The sequence below is a fragment of the Periophthalmus magnuspinnatus genome, chromosome 17 (genome assembly GCF_009829125.3).
Source record: "Periophthalmus magnuspinnatus isolate fPerMag1 chromosome 17, fPerMag1.2.pri, whole genome shotgun sequence".
Lineage (NCBI taxonomy): Eukaryota > Metazoa > Chordata > Actinopteri > Gobiiformes > Gobiidae > Periophthalmus > Periophthalmus magnuspinnatus.
In genome coordinates this window covers 14,912,182-14,925,174 of record NC_047142.1, presented here as the reverse complement: position 1 = coordinate 14,925,174, position 12,993 = coordinate 14,912,182, and the positions used below count along the sequence as shown (strand labels likewise).

Genomic DNA, 12,993 nt, shown 5'->3' with positions numbered 1-12,993 from the left:
TTGGCCCACTGCAACTTCCGTCCATGGTATTTCAAAATAATGTTTATAGCAATATATATTTCTACTTCTTAGGTAGGAAATACAGAATACATATACTGGAATAATATTTTGCAGTAATAATATTTATAATTATGAGTTTGGCTGGCAACAACTCTCCAAATGACCAAGCATCATAATCAAAAGGTACGCTACCATCCATGCTTATTTACTATAATCAATACGCCTAATTAAGCAAATACAGGCAACATAGTTTAGAAGAGAGTTGTTTGAATATGTCTTTCTGGTCACATTTTAGCAAAAGATGTGGAAAAACGTTTTATTTATTACTTTTATTTTATTTTATTAAGGTTAAAGTGATAGTAACCTTCTGGAGGTGGAAAGTCAACTGCATAATTCCGTGGAAATAACCATACTTCAGAACTTTCTCCCTAAATTATGTTATTAGGTTATTATTTATATTATAGCCAAATTAACAACATTTCCATAGCAGAAGGAAGCCCTCATCTCAGGTTTGTGGAGATGCAAGCCCTCTCACAGTAAGGACATGTTTCAGTGCAATAAATACACCCATAACGAAAACAAAACAACCTTTATTTTAGTGTATTTGTGGCAAAAAAGTTACATACATCATTGCTGTAAAATATTCGATTTATGAATAAATTTCATAAAAGACTGATGGTCTGATGGAGCATTTTGAGCTTTGGAGATGTAGACAGACTGTGAATGAAACAAAACACAACTCCAGGTATGTATTTCATGAGATAACAGCATTCCAACACAATTAAAAGCTCACAATAGTCAGCTTTGAAAAATATAGCACCTTTAATCATTTTGTGTTATTTCAATGGTGACCAGCCTGTCTGTCTCTGGTTTGTGATTGATCAGGTCAGTTCCATTGTGCTCCTCTTGGTTGGACGATATATCGAGCAGAGAGGGCAGACTGGCTCCACGCAGAATCCCTTTAGTCTTCTGCACAAACTGGGTCAGTCCGTCACCCAAAGAGCCTCTGGGAGAGACATAGTGAGTTTTACCATCTGCATCCACAGGGTAAGTCTCCAGGTCCTCTGCACTCATCCTGGAAAAGGTCAGACAACAAAACGTGTTTAGTTATTATTTTCATAGTTTTCGGTTAGGCCTGTCACAATTACTATATTGAATTATTTTTATTTTTATTTTTTTTAAAGGTACCATGTACAATTAGAACATTGCCATTTGATGCATTGGGCTAATTTACCTACAAACATTTGACAAAACATTGACAAGTGACACTAAAAGTATACATGCATAAAAACTCCCCCACCTGCCCACACACAGAGACACATACACATATTCATACATACAGAGCCAGAACCATTGGAGCGTAACCTAAAGAGATGAATGGTTACCATTTTGGGTGCTCTTTAAGTGATTTTTTTAGTTCAATCTCAAAGCTTTTCATTGTGACACATGACTTTATGGAGTCCGACAGTATTTTCCACTGTGTAGTGGTTTTCATTGTGCTTATCATTTGAGAGATGATAGATGGCACAACAGCTTTTTTGAGGGGGGACAATATTTATCTTGGGTACTTTTTCTTTGTACTAATGCGGGATTTTTTATTATTTTTGTACTATAATTAGATTTGAGCCATGAAAGGTTGAATAAAATAACTTCTATGACTCATTATATATACAAACTAACAACTTATTTTGCTGGGGCTGCACGAGCATTGTGATTAGATTTGTGATTTGTTTGAATTATAGACTTCTGTTCAAAGTTCACATTTTAAAGGCATCCAGGAGAATTGGCAAAAAGACTGAAATATTAACGGACAAACTAATGCAATAATCACATTTCAGAACATGTTTGCACAGATCTAAACTACAGGTTTAGCAGCTTTTATGCAGAATAAGACGGGAGATTTTGCTGTTTTTGGAGTTTATGGTATTTCAAACATTGGAGCCTTTTCAATTTGCTAATTGCATCCATTCAAATTGCATTGTTTGACTACGATTAATTTTGCAGCCTGACATTCTGTTATTTACTTATTGGAGCCATTTTTTGATGGCATGGTTAATTTAGATTTTTTTTTTTTACTGGAATAACCCTGTTTTAGAGTTATTGAGTCAGACACATAATTTGGTTTCAATATTATTGTTAATCGTGTATATCTTATATTTCAAAATATGCTAACATGACAGGCCTAGTTTCAGTGAAAGTATCTGGTATGGCTTCATTATCAGTAAGTGTCATATTTGGGCAAAGATTGCACGTACTGTACCTCAGATGAGTCGGCTCTAAGTTTAAATATTAAAAATAATAATGATTAGTGCAAAGTTAAAGTGGGACTAAACACTAAACTTCGCCCACAACCACATTTCAAATAGAACTGCTAAACTGGGCCGTACCTGAAGGACTAAAGGGGAGAGCAAGGGAGGAGGAGGGGTAGAGTCTATGAGGAATGAGGAGTATGATTGGTCTAACAGTTATCCACACTTCAAACTCCACCACTGCAGCCAGGTGTTTGTTAATCAGAAAAACTCATTTGTTAAAAATAAAATCAGTAATCAGTCTTTCGTTAAGTCACCAACTACTTTAAACAGCATTGGCCACTGAAGGCAGCAAAACCTTAAATTTAGACATTTTTGAAATTTCTTAAATTTTTCCTAATTTTCATTAAAGCAGTTAAATATGACTAGGAACAGTAGATAATGCTATTAAAACACAATGTACACAGTTTAGAAGTGAAAAGGAGTGGATTTAGTGTTTAGTTACACTTTAAAAATGAATAAAACCCTTTCAAAAGGGCTGAACTATAATATCTGTTGTGAAAATGTATATGTTAAGGCAAATTTAATCAAGAAATGCGTTAGAATGTGAATAGTCAGTGCCTATTTTTATATGCATGTGTATTGCTGACCTCATGTCGTAGGTGGAGCCTTTAAACGCTGGTGTGAGCGTCTCTGCTGCTGTGGACAGAGTGTAGGGGACAGAGAAGTATCTCTGAGCCCAGTGTTTGTCCTTCTCCAGAGGGGCCAGGCTCTGATACATGTCATCAACCGCCAACATGGACACCTGCAGCACAACAACACCAGGGCTATTTAAAGTAGGACTAAACACCTAAGGTCCCACAAACACATTTTAAATAGGGGGGGTCTAAAGAGGTCTAAAGAGGAGAGTGAGGGGGACGTCTGGAGTTATGAAGAACAGTGTGACTGGTCTAACATGTCTCCACACTTGTTTGTAATCAGAAATACCTGGCTGTAATAAGGACAGTCGAGTGTAATGTCATCATGCAGAGTCCACTGAAGGCCGGACAAATTTGGCGTTAGGGTTAGGGTTACCAGAAAGCTGCAAATGAACCTAGTTTGCACTAAACTTGCCACAAAGGACTAGGCACAGTAGATAATACTATACTAGATAAAACAACGTATTACATTTTTTAATAAGTTTTACTTTTGTGTTTGACGCTCTAAGTCCTCCCTCCTTTTGCTCCCTGTGCTCCTCCTTCACAGCGCTATTGCAACACGGTCAGCGTGCATCCCACTAATGAAAATACTGCACACCGCATCAGGTTTTTTAAGTTGTTGTGTACAGTTTTCATCATTTGCCTCAAGGAGAGTTCAAATAGGGCTGAGAGAGATAGCAAAATTACTGAAACAAGCATGGATGACATGTAAAACTTCTTCAGGCATGTTTTTGATGAGGGAACAATGTTATAACATGGTAGAAAGGAAAAACATAATAACAATAACCCCCCCTCTTTAAAGCTGCACTTGGTAAGCTTTCTGGTGGTAAGTCCGTCACCTGCTTGTCTCACTGGAAAAATGCTATATTTATTTGCCTTTTTCAACCATATAGATAAAAAATACATGTCAACAGAGAATCAGGGCATTGTTCCATTTCCAACCAGTCCACAGGATCAAATTTCACTCAGGTGTGAGTTGTCGTTGTGTCCAGGGGCAAGACACTAAACTTACATTGCCACTCAATAGCTGGTTGCAAAAGAAGGGCCTTTCCATTGTCACACTAGTTTGCATGAGTCAAAGAGTGTTTCTGAAATTACCTGAATGTTGCGGTCGATAAGTTGGTTGGTCTCAAAGTCATCGTCATCTTCACCAAAGGGGTTAATGATCAGCTCTCCAACCTGTGCAGTTTATATAGTCATATAATCAGACATAGGTAGTATTATCTACTCAGTTACATTTACTTGAGTAACTCTTTTAAGAAAGTAAAGTAAAGAAATTGTACTTTTCAAAGTACTTTTTAGCAGCATACTTTTACTCCTACTTGAGTAATATTTGCCTCATACGAAATGATTTGAACATTTGTTTTTCTTTGGACATGATTTTATTTGTCTCTTTTTGTGTCTATCCTTTGAAAATACCAAATGTTGTATATTATTTAATATTTTCTCCTTATAAATTACATTACAACTTTAAATTATAAATCAGATGTTACGTCCCAACAGTTTAATTTCCTCTATCTTGAGTTGTAGTTTTTCCAAATACTTTTTTCCTCTTAACTGAATAACTGGCTTCCTGTCAAGCTTAGAATCAAATTCAAAGTCCTCCTCCTGACATACAAAGCCCTAAACGGTCTGGCCCCATCCTATCTGCAAGATGCTATTGTCCCGTACCAGCCAAACAGAGCACTCCGCTCTCAGAATGCAGGACTATTAGTGGTTCCTAGAGTGTCCAAAAGTACAGTGGGAGGGAGAGCATTCAGTTACCAAGCTCCTGTGCTATGGAATCAACTCCCTGCTGATGTTAAACAGGCCCCCACAGTCTCTGTATTTAAGACCAGGCTTAAAACCTTCCTCTTCGATATAGCTTATGACCAGGTTACTTAGTGAGGGAGTCCTGAGCACTATCCTCTGCTTCCTCCTATTTTCTCATCAGCAATGCTATACACATGTTGTCCCCTGTCCCACTCCCCCTGTGGAGTGTAACTCTTTCAGATGCCCCGATGACAGCTGGACCCTCTCCTCCTCCCCGCCTGGCCCTCCTCCGCCCTCCTCCACCCGCCTCCCTCTCCTCCTCGCCTAGCTCTCATCCTCCTCGCCCGGCTCTCCTCCGCCTCCTCTGGTCTTCCTCCTCCTCGCCTGGCCCTCCTCCGCCCCCCTCCCTCCTCTTTGCCTGGCCGATTTTTCTTGTTTTGTCTGATTTTTCCTGTTGTTTGATTTTTCCTGTTTGTTTTTGTGTGTAGGCAGCACGGTGGCTGAGTGGCAACACTCATGCCTCACAGCAAGAAGGTTTGGTTGGATCCCCGGGTCGCCCAGGCCTTTCTGTGTGGAGTTTTGCATGTTTCTCCCCGTGTCTGGATGGGTTTCCTCCAGGTACTCCGGTTTTCCTCCATCAACCAAAACATGAACGCCCTTCGAGACAACTGTTGTTGTGATTTTGGGCGTTACAAAAATAAAATGAAAAATAACATGAATTGAATTGTTTGGACACTTTGTATTTCTACAGGAGTAACACTATTCTGAAGTAACGTTACTCTTACTTGAGTATGATTTTTGGCTACCCCACCTTTCTCTGCATATAATGTTCCCTAAACTCCATTCTACACAGTAGCTCCAGTACGAGCGAATGGGAGTACCTTGAGCCAGCCGGCGTAGAAGAAAAACTGCAGTAGAGTGAACACAGGCACGTACATGTCGATCCTGTGGTCCTTGTATCCTTTGGCAGGGTTCAGAAACTGTCTCCCCACCACACAGAAGGCAAAGAATGAGTACACAGCGATCGTCACCACCTGCACAATTTAACACTGTTTTAGATATCAAGATTTGTGACACTTTTATCCCTTAAAGACTCATGTGAGCTTTTAGGTATGTTATAATGCTGTTACCTCCTCAAAAACATACCTGGAGTTGTGTTTTGTTTCATTCACACATGTTTTAGTAATCCTCTATTATTAGGCTGTCTGTATCCCCAAAAAAAGTCAAATTCACAGGACGAAAATGAACCTTTCCTGAATAGCTTTAGGTCTAGAATAACCTTAAACAACCTGTTGCTTTTATATTTAAATATCTTCATTATACGTTTTGCACAGTTAAGATTGTTGAAGCATGCAGTTTCAATGAGGCTAAAGGTATCACGGTTAGACAAATCCAAGGCTGAAAAGATCCAAATGAATCTATTGAAGGCGTATGGAGTTTAAAAACACAGTGGAGCAGTTGCTGTATTACCACTTGATGATAGGAAAGGACGAGTGTTTTCAGTTTAAGAAAAGAACACTGGATAAATATGCAGGATTTGTGTATTAAATGTGTGAATGAAACAAAACACAACACCGTGTATGTTTATGATGAGGAAGCAACATTATGCCATAAATCAGAAATTGTGCAATATAGGCCCTTTAAGAGTGCTGTATTAAATCCCCTTTGTTTGTACCTGTGTGTAGACCAGAGGGATACTGATCCAGTCATAGTGAAACAAAAGGCTGCATTTGGCTCTGTAGTTGTTCAGCTCCTGGAGAGACAACAGAAATGCAAAAAATAAGGACTAAACTAGGACCAAACGTGGATTGAACCAAGCTCAAAACCAGGTCTTAACAACGTCTAAACTAGTACTAAACCAGGACTAAACCAGAACTAAACAAGGACTAAACCAGGACTAAACTAGGTCTTAGCAAAGAGTAATCCATGACTAAACAAGGACTAAACCAGAACTAAACCAGGACTAAACACAGACTAAACCAGGACTAAACAAGGACTAAATCAGGACTAAACTAGGTCTTAGCAATAAGTAAACCATGACTAAACCAGAAATAAACCAGGACTAAACCAGAAGTAAACAAGGACTAAACAAGGACTAACTCAGGAGTAAACCAAGACTAAACCAGGTCTAAACTAGGTCTTAGCAAGAACTAAACCAGGATAAAACCAGGTCTAAATCAGATCTTAGCAAGGACTAAACCAGAAGTAAACTAGGACTAAACAAGGGCTAAACCAGGACTAAACCAGGTCTAAACTAAGGACTAAACCAGGACTAAAGTGGAGCATAAAACTCTCAAACATCACTATGAAAATGCATATAAGAGATGTTCAGTTTTAACTTTAAAAGCAGGTGCAGTATTATTGATTACAGATTAACATTAAACGCCTCACGTCCATGAGCAGTCTGAGTGCGATGTCATCCCTAACTCGCCCCTCCTCTCTGGCTTTGGACGCCAAGTTGGAGAACCAGGTCAGAGGCATCCAGTATTTGTTATAGTCCGAGTGCAGAGAGTCAAAGAGCTGCAGCTCCTGGGCCGTCATGAAGCCTGCAACACAGTTAGGTTTTTACAGTGCATATGACAGGTTTTCATGTTTTCCTAGGTATGACATCTGGCTCCTGAAAATGTGTTGTTTAAATCCATTTTGTATTTTTCCTTAAGTTGTCAGACTTTTTTCACAGTGTTTGCTAATGTGTGCATTGAGTCTCCATGGTAACAGTTGAACATTCTGCCATAGACAAACATGCAGTTCACTGATTAGACACGTGTTTGTTTATATCATGGTTGCTAGGTAACAGTTATGGCATTACTCGATCTATATCACATCTGGGAAGTAAAATTATTGCATTATAAAAATGTCTGCAGGCCTAAGTACACTGGGGTTACTCAGTGGCCACAAGACCAAAGCACAGCCCTGCTCCTCACCAGCTTCTACGATGTGATGCAATGTGGGAAAGCGTTTGTGCACGCGGGTGCTGATGGAGCGCAGGATGAGCACAGAGGACAGGTTTGCGTATCTCATGAGAGTCCGTCTGAATAGGCGCCCCCTAGTGTCCGAGCCATGTACGTTCCCAGACACCGCCATCATGAGGTTATCAGGCAGAGGGAACGAGGTATACTGCCCCCACCAGCGGTTAAATGCCAGGGTCACATAGAAACCTGTGAGGCCAAAAAAAAAGGATACATGAGGATAGCTTAGATTAAAGGTCCTTTATCACATGAAATTGACTTTTGTGAGCTATAAGTCATTGATGATGACTTGATGTTGTTACATCATCAAAAACATACCCAGAGTTGTGTTTTGTTTCATGTCCACACATGTTTGAGTAATCTTGGCCTCAACTGAACTGATTTACTCTTCAATATTCTACAAAAAACCTAACTTGTTGCTTTTATTTTTGAATATTTTACTTTTGCACAGTTGAGATTGTCAATAGAAAGTCTCTAATATTTGCTGGTGCACAAGGAGAGAGGCAGTTTGAATGAGGCTAAAACAATAGCTGCAGCTTCTAAGTTTGGCAAATCTAGGGCTGAAATGTTCAAAATTATTTTAGTGAAGGCATATGGAGTTTTAAAAAACAGCATTTCCTGTATTACCACTTAATGACATCACAAGGTGCCTTGTTTTCAGTTTGTGTGTTCTGTGTGCATGTGTGAATGAAACAAAACACAACTCCAGGTATATTTAAGATGACAAAAAAATTGTCATTGCTAAAAACCCTGTGCATCCTTATATGAGCAGGATAACCTCCACTTCTGACCTGTAACAGTTGGCCTGGTGTCTTGACCTGCTTATCTCTACTGCCGTTATTCTGCCACGCCCACTTTTGCCTCTAAATGCTTCTAAACTGCACTCTTTGTGGTGGCACTTTTGGTTAAGCAGAAATCCCATACCTTTCAATGGAGAATTTGAGAAAAGAGTCACTCCTAAAACATGATATAAAGTAGGTTGATTTGTCAAAAGTTCACCAACAAGATCATCAGCTCCATAAAATAATACAACCCCAATGAAGATGGCATCTACGGTGATAAGTTGATATATTATTTATTGTGACAGGCTTAGTTTATCGCCATAGCAATGGTCTTAATTTCTCATTTAAAGCACTACTGTTGGCTGCCTGACCTAACAGATAGATGATTTGACTTGATTGACAGATGCGTAATGCCTCACCCAGTACAAAGAGCACAGGGATGTAGTTAGAGTTGGTGAACTGGTCACAGTACAGGGAAACACGCTCGAACAGGTCCTGCTGCTGCGGAGTCAACAGAAATCTGAGGGAGATACAAAGATTAAAAATCCCATATTACACTGTGTTATGATTTATGTTATGATCTATGTTATAATGTTGTTTCCTCATCACAAACAGACCTGGAGTTGTGTTTAGTTTTATTCACACTTGTTTAACACAAAAATCCTGCATATTTAACCTGAGTTCTTCTCTCAAACAAAAAACAGAAAACACTCTGCTCCACCTTGTGATGTCATGTGCTAATACAGGAAGTTCTCCACTGTGTTTTGAAACTCCATACACCTGCACTAGAATCATTTTGATAATTTCAGCTCTGGATTTGCCAGTCTCTACTGAAGAAAAGGTAAACAATAGCTGTTTACTTGAAAATTACCGCTTCATGATACCACAAGATATGTTTCTTGCACCGCTCCTTCAGATATGATTTCATTTTTCTCATTTTTGTGTCTATCTTTACCAGTTTTGTACATTATTTAATGTTTTCCATCCATCCATTTTCTTCTGCTTATCCAGAGCCAGGTCACTTGGGCTGCAGTCTAAACAGTGACTCCCACACTTCCCTCAATACAGACAGTTCCTCCAGCTCCTCTGGTGGGACTCCAAGGCCGGCTGAGAGACATAGTCCCCCCTGCATGTTCTAGGTCATTCCCAGGGCCTCCTACAAGTGGACATGCCCGGAACACCTCCCCGGGAGGCGTTCAGGAGGCATCCAGAACTCTCAACCTGGAGGAGCAGCGGCTCTACTCCGAGCTCCTCCTGTGTGACTAAACTCCTCACCCTATCTCTAAGGGAGCATCCAGCCACCCTGTGGCGGAAACTAATTTCAACCTCTAGTCTTCACGGCCTTGTCTTTTCGGTCATTACCCATAGCTCATGACCATAGGTCAGGGTAGGAACGTAGATTGCCTTTTGACTCAGCTCCTTCTTTACCACAACAGTCCAATACAGCGACCACATCACTGCAGATGATGCACCGATCCAGCTGTCAATCTCACGCTCCATTCTTCCCTCAGTCGTGAACAAGACCCTCAGATACTTGAAATCCTCCACTTGAAACAGTGACTGTCCACTCACCCAGAGAGGGCGCCACCTTTTTCTGGTCGAGAACCATGGGCTCAGATTTGTAGGAGCTGATTCTCATCCCAACCGCTTCACACTCGGTTACAAACCGCCCCAGTGCATGTTGCAGGTCCTGGCTCGATGAAACCATCAGTACAACATCATCTGCAAACAGCAGAGATGAGATCCTGTGGTTCCCAAACCGGATGTTACTTTTACTTGAGTACAATTTTTGGCTACTCTATCATCTCTGTAGGTTTTGCACCATGAAAATGAAACAACTGTCTGGGATAATGTCATGCAGTTGTTTCCTTACAGTTTTCTAATCTCTGCTATTTCCTTGAATACGCACCATGACAGGATCAGGTGTCTGGGATAGTGTCAGGTAAGTGTTTTTCATGTTTATTAGTAACAATGGGTCTGATTGGTTGAAAAAATGAGACCCTGTCAGATAGTTTCTTGATACATATTACAGTTTTCTTATTTAGCTGTTTTTACTTTTATGATGTATGATGTAAAGACCATTTATAAATCAGGTACAGGCCCTTTCATAAAATATTTTTGTTGTGGGAAAATACACTCTTACTTCTCTGCACCAAAAGCTGTGTGATAAACTTAAAAGCATTATGATAGCAGCAACCACAGATGAACAAAGATTTGAGTTAACATGCTGACAAAGATTTGGGTTAACATGCTGTTAACCCAAATCTTGTCTCTCTTGCCGTTGTAAAAAAAAAAAAAGTAAAATAAAATAGAATAGAATTGTACTACTTCATGCATTCTCTTTGTACCTGTAGAAGATGCTGAAGAAGAGGTAGACCACACAGAAGACCACACACTCTTTATAGACCAGTCTATAGATACTTCCCTTCCACCTGAACAGAAGTCTGGAGAAACCCCAGAACCGCGCGTTTGCCACCTCCAGAGAGTATGAGACCGTCATGGTAACCAGCTGAGGGAGAGTGAACACATTTAAAGCTGCAACTTTTCTGGTGGAGGGTCTGAAACATTCTAGTCTCAATGAAGATTGTGTTGTTTAGCCAGGAATATTCCACAAAATGGCATAAAAGTCCAGTCTCATGATGTGATGTTGAATACATGCTAGATAAATAAGTTTAATGCCATAGTGTGGAACATTTCAGGACAAGAAATAACATATTCATGAGACAAACATGACTCAGAAAACATTTTTGAAAAGCTGGGTCACAGAAATTCAATTCAAAGGTATTAGTAATACATTAGACAAGTAATATGCAATATAAATAAAATAAGGGGGAAAGCTGTAATACACAAGTTAAACAAACCATAGGACAAGCTGACACAAAAAGAGGTGGGTACTTGCATTTTTATGACCCTTTTAAAGAAATTGTAGTTTTCTGAGTACTTTTTTAGCAGCGCACTTATACTCTTGCTTGACATAATATTTTTTATTCAAGTTACAGTACTTGGGTAAAAGTTTTGGTGATTCTTCCCACTGTGAGTAAATCTACAAGTGACAGAAGCTTAATGTTGACAATATGAAATGATTTGAAAATGATTTGACCAGCTCTCCTTCAGATATGATTTTATTTGTCTCATGTTTGTGTCACTCTTCGAAAATACCAGATTTTGTGCATTATTTAATGTTTTGTCCTTCCAGTTACATTCACTTTAAATTCTAAATCAGATGTTACTCTTTAAGTTACTCTTGAGTACCGGTAGTACTTTTCACAAATAATTTTTAACTCTTTCTCTTTCTTGGACTACTACTTTGCACTTCTAATATTGTTTTTGAAGTAATGTTACTCTTACCTGAGTATTTTTGGCTACTCTACCCACCTCTGATACAATATTATGATTAAAGGAAAATAAACAGAACTCTTCCCTTTTCTGTTTAAATCTTGAAGCGTTCGTACCTGTGGGAGAGGTGTCCTGCAGGTGGAGGTGTCCTGGGAAAAACAGCTCTTCCTCTTTTCACTGTTTTTAAACCTTTAGGTTGAGTCATAATTCATTTCCATGGGAACATAGAGTTGTCAAAGAAGGATGATACAATTCAAATGTATTGATAAGAAGGTAATTTATAAGTTTCTAGCCATTTCTAATCCCATAATTTGAGGTCATATGAATTGCTTTGCTCGTGTTGTCAAACTTGATTTTGATACTAAGGAATAGACTCAATACTCAATACTATTTCCGATACCATGATGATAATAAAAACACTCTTTCTTTAGACAATACAATGCAATTTTCAACTTTAAATTGTAGTACTTTTCATATTGCCATGTGGTCTTATATCTGTGTAATGCCTTATCCAGGTAGGCTCCAAGTGGTCTTTTTCTCTTTCTATTCTCCCCTTTCCTGTCCTCCCTCCTCTCCCCTCACTCTCTCCTCCTCCTCTCCCCTCTCATTCCTCACTCTCTCTTCCTCTTCTCCCTGTGTCCTTTCCCTCCTCTCTCCCTCATCCTCCTCTCCCTCCCTCCATCTTCACGAGCTCTCCTCCTTTCCTCTCTCTTCTCTCTCTCCCTCTCCTCTGTCTTTCTTTCTCCTTTCTCTGCTCCTCCTCCTCTCCCACCTCCTCCTCTACTTTTCATCTCTCCTTCTCCTCCTCTTCTCTTGTTAGTTTTTCTCAGGCCCTTGTCACTCTCTCTGTCTAAACTCACATATGCTGAAACGTCATAGTGTTTACATTGCACTGAAACCAGAGTGAGGTTTATTAGACCATCCATCCTAATGCTGTCAGACATTCCCCTGTTATAATACTCACAAAGAGATATTGTACTAGTGTTGTCACGATACGAAACTTTCTCAATTTTCAATTCTGATACCACGATAATTTAAAAAAAAAACAAACAACTAAAACTCCCTATTTAGACAATAGAATGTGATTTTCAACATTAAATTGTTATACTCATGGTATATTATCATCTGGCCTTATATCTGTGTAATTCCTCAGATAATTAGGTAGGTTCCCTAGTGGCTCATGAGCATTTACTAGTCTGTGTGATCT

At 39.4% G+C, this 12,993-nt stretch overlaps 1 protein-coding gene across 1 annotated transcript; it reads right to left on the bottom strand.

The window, feature by feature from the left end:
• Positions 1–611: 611 nt before the first annotated feature.
• On the bottom strand, positions 612–11,939 carry best4 (bestrophin 4). Its single transcript, XM_033982246.2, has 10 exons — positions 11,903–11,939; positions 10,799–10,959; positions 8,870–8,970; positions 7,624–7,857; positions 7,091–7,245; positions 6,375–6,452; positions 5,581–5,733; positions 4,046–4,126; positions 2,900–3,054; positions 612–1,075 (listed from the first exon to the last, which is right to left on the bottom strand). The coding sequence occupies exons 2-10, from the start codon at positions 10,948–10,950 to the stop codon at positions 823–825; spliced, it is 1,362 nt and encodes a 453-aa protein (XP_033838137.1). The 5' UTR covers positions 10,951–10,959; positions 11,903–11,939; the 3' UTR covers positions 612–822.
• Between the last annotated feature and the right edge of the window lie 1,054 nt (positions 11,940–12,993).